At 41.5% G+C, this 12,316-nt stretch overlaps 1 protein-coding gene across 1 annotated transcript in view; it reads left to right on the forward strand.

Annotated features, from left to right (window-relative positions):
* SDK2 (sidekick cell adhesion molecule 2) overlaps positions 1-12,316 on the forward strand; it is a 443,151-nt gene that overhangs the window by 354,408 nt on the left and 76,427 nt on the right. The window contains exons 6-11 of the mRNA XM_070937707.1: positions 442-553; positions 1,014-1,204; positions 4,467-4,550; positions 7,176-7,370; positions 8,478-8,594; positions 10,108-10,275. Coding sequence (XP_070793808.1) covers positions 442-553; positions 1,014-1,204; positions 4,467-4,550; positions 7,176-7,370; positions 8,478-8,594; positions 10,108-10,275 — 867 coding nt within the window. The remainder of the gene's footprint in view (positions 1-441; positions 554-1,013; positions 1,205-4,466; positions 4,551-7,175; positions 7,371-8,477; positions 8,595-10,107; positions 10,276-12,316) is intronic.

Here is a 12,316-nt window from a genome sequence, read left to right on the forward strand (position 1 = left end):
AATAATAGTATCTATTTTCTGAGCTCCCACCTAATCATGGCACAGGTATACACTTGGACTTTTCACAGGTAAATCTTGGATGCATCAGACACTCCTGCAAGATGGCTGCAAAAATATTTTGGACAGACAGAGTCAAAGTTTGTAGGAGGACTAGTTGATGGTGCTATATGTCACACAGTCATGGAAAGAAGAATGTTAGGAATATACAAGAACGGTGCGGCATGGTGCTAAATCTGGAAATCTTATAGGTAGACTAGCTATGTGACATGGAAATGTTCAGGAGGAGTGGTAAAGCTTTTCAATGCAATGAAAATCGGTTCCAAAATGTGAATTAAGAAGTATATATAGTGAGCATTTATCAAATATAAGCATATATGTGTAACAAATATATGTGTAACAAATGAACTACTAACTGGTACACCGTTAACATTTTTTTCACAGATGTAGGTGGTCCAGCTGACCCCATTGCTCCAACCATCATCATTCCACCACGCAACACTAGCGTAATCTCTGGTACTTCTGAAGTGACTCTGGAGTGTGTGGCCAATGCTAGGTAAGTCTGCCTGACTCCTATGCTCTGTGACTTGTGACTCCGAATTCCAATGAGGGCGCTTCTGTATATTCCATGTACCATGGCATGAAAAAAGCCCATTAACTGCTTCCCAAGAGCATGAATGTCTGAGCTCAATGTTCTCCCAGCCCACTGCAAATTCAGCCCCCAACCACCTTTTATTGTTCAACTCCAAAAAGGATGTTTCCCAACTTCTGCCAGCAATATTGTACCAAGGAGTCATTCTGCAACAAAACATCCCAAGGTAAATTTGGGGATGGAGGCCCACCTTGCCCCAGTTGGCCCCATGAGGCTATTATTGGCCCACACTCGACATGATGGCAGGCCACAGTCTTTTATGGCCATTGGTGAAAGTCGGTATTTCTCATTGTACCAATGAGAAATACCTTTCTTACCAACCCATTGAAAGGGGTCCATTCTCACAAGTTTCTCTGCTAACCAGGCCACTCATCAAACTACACATCATCTGGAAGAAGAGCGGGATTCCAGTATCCAGTGGCATCAGTGACTACAACCGGCGGTTGACCATCCTTAATCCCTCCCTAAGCGACAGTGGCTACTATGAATGTGAAGCTGTGTTGCGCAGTAGCAGCGTACCCTCTGTGGTTCGAGGAGCTTATCTCTCTGTGCTGGGTAAGAAGAAGAACCTTTGCTTAGTTTCTTTGCCTAAAGGGACTATTCACCAATTGGGCAACTACATCAGGTTCAGCTGTTGCCGTGGTTTTTTGCTTTAGCACCACGATCATCAGCCACTCAAAGCATTTCCCTAACCACTGAGTGTTCCTTTTCCATCTATGATGTGATATTAGTCATTCCTTAAAGTCATACCCCTGTTCAGACTCAGTGTCAAGCGACCATCCTGTTTTTATTATCCTATGTCTGATAACATGCCAGACTTTCTTTCTTTCTTTCTTTCTTTATTTATTTATTTATTTATTTATTTATTTATTTATTTATTTATAAATTTTATATTTATTTATATCGATTTATATGCCGCCCTTCTCCGGAGACTCAGGGCAGCTTACAATGCGTTAAGCAATAGCCTTCATATTTTTGTATATACCTGCTTAGTAGGGCTTTCGCCCCCCCCAAGCGGTGTTCTTTTTTATACAGTCAGCTTTGCATTTCAAATGATTTAAAATGGTGGTTTGACATATAGGACATTGCATTTGGATAGTGGAAAATCAAGACAGGATGTATCAGTTTTGCTACCCTAGCAGATGTGAGCCTAAAGACTCACTGGCATCATGTCCACCCAGTTACTCTGAGCGTAGCTCCATACATCCCCCTAACTTTAGCTTGACATGATGCAGTTGTCTTCCTATCCTCATTTTAGAGCCAAGGATAAATTACCTTTGGGTTTTTTCTCATCCAATGTGGAAGTCATATTTCCCATCTTCTCCCAGTCGATTGCACACAATATTTGGCATCACCAGTTCAGCCACTTTGGTGGTGGCTGAACTGGTGATGTAGCAGGGGCTGAAATCTGCTCAACTCCTACTAGCCACTTTTAGCTAAGATAGGCACGGCCCTTCCTCTTCTGCATTATGTAATGACAACCTCCACAACTTTCTTGTAACTTGAGCCAGTACTATCTTCATGCACAACCTATGAAGTAATATTTTATTCTTCTAGATCACTTACATTATGTCCAAGTTCTAGAATCCTACAATGAAGTGGCATAAAAGTTCTGACTATATACAGTATTTTCCTAATATCCTCCTTCCCTCACAGCATTTACTTCTTTACAGCAAGGAAGTTTTCCTTTGCAGAGCCCCCTTCCCCAATGTGAACTCAATCTGCCCCAGCTCATGCTAGCAGGTCAAGCATGTGCACCACAGGAGGATAACTCCCTTCTTTTAGCCAGTACCCCTCTCATCAACATATCTGATGGCAAATTCTTCAAGAGATTTAAGACAGAAGAGCAAGCATCTTCTTCCCCCTCAGATCCACTACACCGATTGCTAATCTGCTGACAAAATGGACCAAAATAATCTACAAGAAAAATTAGAGTCAGGATAAATAAGAACAATTCCCCCACCCAAAAAAAAAAAAAAAGGATAGGCAGGGAGCCCATATAAGGACCTTAGAAGACTTAAACAAGAGAAGAAGTGGAAATGAAAACCCATTAATCAAAAATGCTCTGACTGAAGGGATCAGATAAGTTTGTTTTGTTTTGTTTGTTTGTTTTTTATTAAATTTATATACTGCCCTACTCCCGAAGAACTCAGGGCGGTGAACAGGCACAGAATAAAATACATAGATACAAAAGTTAGAAACATAATTAAAACCATATTAAATAATTTAGCCCGAGACAATTAAAAATCCCAATAGTTTAAAACAGATTAAAATTTCAATTTAAAAGAATTTCAAAAAAGGGGAGAAAATTAGGCCAGGCCGGCTTGCTGGAATAGGAGGGTCTTAAGAGCGTGGCGGAAAGTGCGCAGATCCGGGATCCTCCGTATCTCTGGGGGGAGCTCGTTCCAGATAGTGGGTGCCCCCACAAAGAAGGCCCTCCCCCTGGGGGCCGCCAGTCGACATTGTTTGGCTGACGGCACCCAGAGGAGCCCTTCTCTATGAGAACGTACCAGCCGGTGGGAGGCTGTTTGTGGTAGTAGGCGGTCCCGTAAATAACCAGGTCCTAAGCCATGGAGCGCTCTAAAGGTGGTGACCAAAACCTTGAAGTTAGAGAAGGAGGATGTGTTGATAGATAAGAATCCAAAGAACAAAATGTGGCTTATGGTCAAATGTTGCCTCCTCCCCAGTCCACACTAGGGAGAGTGATTGGTAGAAGTATTTCTTCCTGATAGGAATTCCACAGATCATGACACTTAACTTGTCCTGAAATAAAATATTGGAACAGGTGGCCACTTGCTGGTCCTATTATGAAGGCAGAATAGTGACCAGCAAATAGAGCAAATAATGCTAGTATACTTTTGTGTCCCCTTAAAGACTGGAGGAAAGCAAATAACGAGTCACCTGCCTGTATCCATAATATCTTCTAGAGTCATCCAATCATTGTTATGCCAAAAAGACAATAATGAGGGCAGGCTTTCTATCACTTCAATAATGACTCGGTGATGCTGTGAAGATGGTGTACAACACTAGTGGGGAAATGGCCTGAGTCTTATTTAAGTGCAGGTCAAGTTATATTTGTTCTTTAACAACAAACTTAATAAAACCCATTCAGCAGAAATAATGTACGAAGTTATGGAAACATCTTGTGTGGAGTTGTAGTGTGAAGCCATCTAGCCCAGGAGTGTCAAACTTAATTTCACTGAGGGCCGCACCAGGGTTGTGTTTGATCTTGGGGAGGGCAGGGGGGGGCATGGCCAGCTCGACGTCACTCATTGAGGCTCTGTTTTCAGCTGTGATGGCTTCCTGGAGCCCTCCCCGCGCAGCCTCCCTGGGCAGTTTTCATTGGGAGAAGGCTCCAGGAGGCCATTGCAGCCAAAAATAGAGCCTGGGCAGGCTGCATGTGGCCTCCCTGAGCACCATTTTTACTGGCAGAGGGTTGCAGGAGGCCATCGCAGCCAAAAACAGAGTCCAGGAGGGCTGCGCACAGCCTTCCCGAGCTCTTGTTTTCGCTGGCAGAGGCACCGCAAGCCAGTCCTTCACTGTTTCCAGGGCAGGCCCGCAGGCCAGATCTAAGCACCCCGCGAGCCTCATCCGGCCTGCGGGCCTGATCTAGCCCATAAGAAGTTGATACTAGATTTTAAGCAGGAAACCCTTCCAGATCATTTGTTTTGTTTTGGGAGGATTTTTTTTTTTTTTTTTTGGGTGAGAGATGACAAAGATAGAAGCTGAAAAATTCCAAATATAACCATGACATTTCATTTTTAAAATTCAATATGAAGAACATTTGGCTGGTCCTATTCTGATTTTTCTTTTACAGAACCTCCCCAGTTCACCAAGGAACCAGAAAGACACATTACAGCTGAAATGGAGAAAGTAGTACAGATTCCATGCCAAGCTAAAGGTAATTTCCTCTATTTCATTAGGGATTCTTTGGATCAATTTAGTTTCGCATCAGAATAGTTAACCTTACAATCTTAGCCATCCACTCCATTGATAAATGACCATTTCTGTTATATCTACATTTGGGAGATTTTACATAGCGAAATGAATGGAGAAAGTGTTCGGATACTCACCATTCCCATGTAGCTAAAAATATGTGTATGAGCACATTTCTGTTCCCATTGAGCTGCAGCTAAAACCATGAAAAGACTAAGTAGGATACATTGATATGTGCCTTAATGTATGAGCCAGTGTTTTTCAATCATGATGACTTTAAAATATATGGACTTCAAACTCAGAATTCCCCATCCAGCAAGCTGGATGGGGACTTCTGGGAGTTGAAGTCCACACATCTGAAAGTTACTAAGGTTGAGAAACATTGCTCTACTCCAAGATAGGGACCCTATGTTTAACAGCAGCCTTATTTGCAGTAGCACCAAAGATGTCACTCCCTAAGCGTTCTGTGAAAAAAAGCAGAGAATTTGAAGACTTGTGAAAAGGAAACTGTTATCTTAAACTGCAAGCTAGAGGCCTGATTTTAAGTTGTAGCAAACATTTTCTCTGAATAGCTCATCAAGGTTTTGCTTTGTGTTGTTGTTTGAAATTCTAAAAGTTTTACGGGAGCTTCTGTTTGTTGGTATATTTGACAAATCTAAGTATATTGTCCCAGTCCTTCCATAGATAATTGTAGGTCTCTAATTTTCTCCTTCAAAAAGTTACCTACTTTTTATATTCCCTGGCTTGGCCCTTCTGTTTGGCGTAGCTGCTTGGTAGTTTCAGCTGCCATCACTTGTCCATTTGGGGATGTTCTTGTCAAGCATTCTTCCCCTTCAACTCTAGCATGTAAGAAGGAAAAAAAAATCACCATAACCTTCATCTTTACTTGCCAGTAGAAATGATGAAAGTGAAGTAAATTCTACAGGGTCCCCTTCTTGATCCTTGTAGCTTTGAGGCATATGCTGGGGAAATCAACTCCCTTCTTTTGGGAGTTGGATCAAAAGCACCCTCTATAATTCAAAATCAACTTCATTAAAAATAGGAAAGAATAAAAAGTATCTCCTTTTTAATTTGAGGTAACCCTCAGTAAACAAATACATTTATTTACATAGGATGGTTGCTAAGATAAATACAATAAAATTAAGCTATAACAGTTATCCAAGATAAATATTTATTTTGTTTGTCTAGCACGCACATTCAATTCAAACCATGGTCTAATTATAAGTTGTTCCTGGCTAAATATATTACCTATGCCTTAGAGTTGAAGAATCCATCCAGGAAACAATCCCTTGCTTGGGTTTCCTTGATATCTTAAATTTTGTAAATTGCGATCATAACTGAGATCAGTTTTAACATTGGTTTCATTTTTTTTCCTTCCCTCTTCCTGATGCATTTGTGGCTGAAACAGATTTTCCCATTTCAGTTATTCCTGGATCACATTATCAGATGATCCTTGAGGATACCAGCTGTTCTTCCTCCCATTTCTCTGGACATCACTTTTCTTCTTCCAGAGCTTGGATTTAAAAATGACTGAGATTTTTTGGGAGGGGGGTCCTTTCCTGTTTACAAGTGGCAGAGCATACATTTTCCCCTCTGATAATGTAGATTCAAACCCAGAGGGTTTAATGTGGATTCCCTGACTTGGGTGCAACTGTCAATTTCTTGTTGCTGGGTGACAGCACAAGGTGGTATACTTAAAAAAAAAAAGATAATAAAAATAAGAAAGAACCACAACGAATAAGAGCAATAAAGCAAAAATAAAAGTCAACTTTCAGAATAAAATGCCATTTTCATCTTTTCTTAGATGGCTGAAAAAAATATAAAATATTATCACTGAAGGAGTTTTTAAGTGGGAGGAGAATTCCACAAGAGGCCCTCAGTTTTCCTTTGCTACATCTTAGATGACAAGTTTGAAAGATCTCTGTGCATAAACAGTTCTGGAAACAAATCTTTAAGTGATCTTTAAAACGGGGTAGCAACTATTTCACTGGCTTTTCGGTGTTTGAGCACAGACAATGACATTAGACCTCTTCATAAAGCACAATGAATGTTTTGATTTTATTGTTGAATTATTTACACAAGACCCTGTTTCCCATTTGAGATTATTAAATCAGATTTGAAGCAAATCTCTAATTTTTGCAGAAGGTTTGATCAGGGTCCTAGAGGAGGAAGGAATAAAGCAAACTTGTCTAATTTCACTTTTAACTTCACTCAGTTTGATCAATGAGTGCCACGGAGGGGGAGGGGTCTTCTTGAAGTCCACCCCAACTCCAATGGGTTCTGAAGAATTCAAAGATATGTTTTAATGTCTCCTGACTGTGACTCTTAGTTTAAGAAATATAGGTTTTCAGAAGGAAAACTACATGGATCGGTTAAATAAATAAAGATGAGAAGGAGGAGAAACATACATTCATCAGAATCCAGCCGTATGAAAGCAATTAACAAACAAAGCCATATGTGTTTAGGAGTTACGTATCATTGTTCCAGTACTGCCTAATGGATCTCTCTGTGGCCTTTCTGTCTGCCTGTCGGCCTTAATTTTAAAATAATTCATCTTTAAAGTTCCCTTTCTTTCCCACCAATATTGCAGGTGTGCCTTCACCCAGCATGTTCTGGTACAAGGATGCAGTACTACTTGGAGTGGAGAAGCTTGCCCGCTTCAAGCTGCTTGCTAACGGGAGCCTGCAGATCAGTGGCCTAATGCCGGACGACACAGGCATGTTCCAGTGTTTTGCCCGCAATGCAGCTGGAGAGGTGCAGTCTTCCACATACCTGGCCGTCACTAGTAAGTATCAGTGTTCTGACCCAGCTCCCCAAACATGACAAACCCTCTGTAATCAATCAACAATTGACTTTATTAAGAGTCCCAGCAGCCCAGGCAAAAAGTCTCTCTCTTACAGCAGGCTAACAAGTCTGTCCGGCAGGGAGATGAATAGTTGTCTGCCACATCTATTCATCTCCACCCCATGTCTTTTATCCCCAGAGCTAGGTTGGGGCTTCGCTAGCAGCAGTGGCTCTTCCATCCAAAGATCGCCCCACAGTTTTCCACTGCTCTCCTCTCCTCTGCTTTCTGCGCATCTGCACATCAGGCACTGGACCCAGCTGTTCCTCCTGTTCCTCATCAGCCACCTCCAGACCTGGGGGCTGTTGACTCTCCATCTGAGTTCTGACAGAGCCCAGGCTCTGTCTCTGTCTCTGTCTCTCTCTCTGACAACTCCATTCCTTCTTCCCGCTCGGAGCTCTCAGGTTGCCTTGATGCTGATCCTGACTCCCATGCCTCATCTGATTCAGCTGCTGGAGAGGTTGGCAGCCAACAGGCCACAGAAGTCAGCAAGTTCATTTCCCCTAACTTGCTTTGCTGGTTGTCACCTACTATTTGCAGTATCAACCACTAGTGGTGCTTTGGTGGGGAAATATGAGCGATTATTAGTCAGGCACATGTGCGCACACCCGGCTCAATAGTGTTGATGTCATAGAATGACAAAGTTGGAAAGGCCCTTGGAGGTCTTCTAGTCTTCCTCAAGCAGAAGACCCAGGAGATTAGAGTCAAGAAAGGAAATAAAATATAGCAAGTGAATGTTATTTTGATAGAGCAGGGTTCATCTTCAAGGAAGAGCAAGATGTCTTTGGAGAACAAAATGGGAATTTTGTAAATAGCAAGTTCTCCCTCTGTTTCACTGAGAGATGATTTCCACAACACAAAGCATAGCATGGTATCCATTATTAAACCTGGGCCAAAAAGAACCCTTTCGAATTATTTTATTTCTGTTCAATTATGGTAGACTTTGGGGTGGGGTGTCAGGGAAATCAAATTCAGTTTGTGTTGCGTTAAGAGTTCTGGTAGTTCAAAACTCCTCCTATAAGCATTCTTCTCATCTCTCCCTCATTACAGGCATTGCGCCCAACATAACCAGAGGGCCCTTGGACAGCACAGTGATTGATGGAATGGCTGTGGTTCTCAGCTGTGAGACGTCTGGAGCTCCCAGACCAGCTATCACCTGGCAGAAAGGTAATGGTGAATTGGGAAACTATTCATGTTTGGAAAAGCAGGAGTCAGGCAACTCAGCATAGCAGAGTTATGTATTTTGCAAGAAGGACTGAAGCATCAAGTTTTGGAACTTTGTTTCTTTTCACACAGTAGAAAGTTTTTCTTACTCCCTCTGAACTCCTTTACATGCTCTCAAATTTTGGGAATTTATTTTATATTTATTTATTAGATTTTTTTTAATGCTGCCTTTATTACTTTATAAGTACCTCAAGGTGGCAAACATACCTAATATACCTTCCTCCTCCTATTTTCCCCACAGTAATAATCCTGTGAGTTGAGTTGGGTTGAGGGAAAGTGACTGGACCAAATTCACCCACCCAGCTTTCATGACTAAGGCAGAACTAGAATTCACAATTTCCTGGTTTCTAGGCCAGCATTTTCATGTATACCAAAGAGAATCTATTTCTGTGACAGATGTGAAGGACACAATTGAACACCAGTTTAATTCTGATGGGAAAGCCCACTCGTTGAACTAGGCTGGAATGACCCATGGATTTGATTTTTCTTAACAACTTCATTGTCTCACTGAACCTAAAACACCTCTATGTTTTTTAAAGTTACTGACTTCCCTTGAGTATGACCTTTACAGGATACCTTTGATCAGCTACACTTAGGGAATTGTATCTCCTATATCTACAACCAAATATTTAATCCTACCTGGAGCATATTGCTTTAGATCAGAGTGTGTATTTCAAAAAATATTAGCCCTACAATAAAATGCCTCTGGGATAAGAAGAAAAAGAATCAGAATTGAGACCAAGGGAGATTACATTTCAATCATAGGAAGAACTAGGGCTAAATCATTAACGAATTAGCCATCTATGACCCCTATTCCCATTCACTGCTGATGGGGTGGGATTAAATGGGGAAAAAAGATTTAGCCTGAGAGTATTTGAGGTATAAAAATGATCAATGAGTAGTTTGAAAGAACAAAATAAAAGCAGGCAACCCAGATGTTTATGATAGTTCCAACCCACTTGACCAAATGTGTAATGGGTAGGGGAATTATAGTCCAAAATACCTGAAGAGCATTGTTGTCCTTTCCTGCAAAGGATGAGAAGACTTCCTACCCACCCAAAATCCAGCCCTGTGCTTCCAGGCAACTCAAACTTTTATTATCTTTATTATACCACCCTCAATTGCACAGGAAAAGTTGATGCTTCTTTGCTTTATTCTGCAAATTTACATTCCAAGAAGTGTCACCAGCCAAACCCATATTTTATAATATGTTCTAAAGCCAACATTTCCTCTTTGGGACCCTTTGAATTCATAAATCATAGATAGTTTGAACACAGAGGAAGAAGAAACCTTTGACAAATCTGTCAATCATTTTCTCTGTGCCCAGCTGGGCTACTAGATTTACAGATCTCTAGGGTAGAGCTGAGGTCAGAATTGGTGATTTGACAAAATCCATGGGCAGCCTCAACGAGGGTCACCGTTGACCATGCAATGAAGTCTCCCTTTTCTCCTACAGGTGAACGGATCCTGGCCAGTGGCTCAGTACAGCTTCCTCGTTTTACATTGCTAGAGTCAGGAAGCCTCCTCATCAGCCCTTCACGGATCTCGGATGCTGGCAGCTACACTTGCCTGGCTACTAACTCACGTGGAGTTGATGAAGCCTCTGCAGAGCTTATTGTCTGGGGTAAAAGTCTCCCCATTGCCCTCTTATTAGCTTCCCACTTCTTTCTCTTGGGAACCCCATGCCTGTAATTTGTTTTGTTTTTAATCTTCCAGAATCCTCAAGTTTATACTTTCCCAGATTTTATGTCAAGCCACCTAATAACGCCAGACTTATTTCCCAATTAATGTTATAGGAAACTAAGGAAAATTGAAAGTGGTAATCCTCCCATTTAGGTCGAGTGCGTTTTAGTGCACTTTAAAGTTAAAAATCCCCTCCATAAGAAGGCAAAAATGGAGAAAAGCAACCAAAAGCCCTACTTTCGTTGATAATGTTGAATAACATAATAATAATCACTACTTTGCTCATCACAGTTTTCAGCAGCCGGGGATGGGGGTGGGGGATGGGAGATGGGAGAGAGTCAGTACTCTGATATAGCAGAGTTTCCCACATTTGCCTTTACTTGTTCAGTAAGCAATTGGCCCAGGAATAATCCCTGATGCAGAGATGTCATGTGCGGTTTGTCTATCTGGCCAGTTTCTTAATGGCATATTGGTGCATTCCTATAAATGCAGCACGTCGTAAGGAATCAAACGATAAGTTTGATCCCACAATGTCATGTTATGGGAACAATCAGCGCAATTTTCCCGTTAATCTGTAATGCAACAAAGCACAGACGTGCTACCATCTTAAATTCAGTGGCCCATGTGGGTTTGCGAGTGTCTAATTGTTTTTGAGAGCATATCCATCACCTTTCAAAACCAGTTTTAACTCTGTCTAATAAAGCAATTGCCATTAGCTCTGCCACATTCCTGGTTGAGGTGGATTGGTTCCCCCTGCTGGGCATAAATGGAACAGTAAGCTCTGAGAATCTTATTTATTTTGTTTATCTGTTCAATGATTCTCACCCTACATATATGAAATATGAATGTAGTCTTGCTCATATGGTGAATTATCCTATAAAGCCCATCCTGTATTAACCTTCCCCACATTCCCTTTTGTAGATTGGAATAGTTAATCTTACATCTGGCAGGCATTTTGAACTTCAGTTCCCCTCAGCCTCAGTCAGAATAATTGGCAAGGAATTGTGAGAGCTATAGTGCAAAATATCTGGGACACTTGTTTATTCCTTCCCTCAGTGTATACTGTAGAAAAGTACAAAGCTCACATTCAATCAAAAAACCTCCTTTATGATAACACTTAAGTGATGGGGTTTTCAGTCTGGCTGGATTAAATAGCATGACTGATCAAGTCAGCTGCTTCATCGGGCAATTGACCTCCCCTCTCGGTGCTGATAGCACACTGTTACCAAGCAGTCAGATAGGAAGTAGCCATTTTCATTGTCCTCCCAGTTGCCATTAAGGAGGCTGAGAGGCTGTCATTTCCTAATATGTTTTCACCCCAGTGGAGGGGGAGCGAACTGTTAAAAATCAACTATGATCAGAACAGAGCCAATACCTTCCCACATCCCTTTCTGTTCTTTATATTCCCACCATTTGCCCAAAGACTTGGTAACAAAAAGAAAAATAACTCCAAGACAGAATGCCAAGAGAAGCCCTTTTCTTCCGAGGCTGCTCTAAATCTACCTTTTTAGTAGCTGGACAGGAAGGTATAACTCCCCCATCTGTAATCTAAATATTTGTGACTGAAAGGAGATAGTTAACTCCCTCTGGCCTCCCCTCCACTTTAGGTGTTTGCACAACAGAGAGAAAATTCCTCATTTGGTCCATTTTTTTAATTATTATTTTTAATTTATTTTTCACATTTCTGTACCGCCCATCTCCCTCAGATATATTGTGTGAACAGGGTCACCTTGTATGTACGAAGGAAGATGGATGGTTGGATGGATGGATGAGTGTTGCTTGGTTGGAACCAAGGATCCAATGTAATTGTAGCAAGAAGGGTATTTTCCCTTCTTCTTTCAATTTAAATGTATAGCTTAGGTTGTTAGTGTTTCCACCACAGCTTGAGTTGCACTAGATGATATATGTCAAGCAGACTGGGGAGAGGAGTAGCTGCAGTCTGGGGAGAGGAGTAACTACAGCTAAAAATTGAATTAATGCCC

The sequence above is a fragment of the Pituophis catenifer genome, unplaced genomic scaffold (genome assembly GCF_029215685.1).
Source record: "Pituophis catenifer annectens isolate HBS135680 unplaced genomic scaffold, rPitCat1.0.hap2 SCAF_2, whole genome shotgun sequence".
In the NCBI taxonomy this organism is placed as follows: Eukaryota; Metazoa; Chordata; class Lepidosauria; order Squamata; family Colubridae; genus Pituophis; species Pituophis catenifer.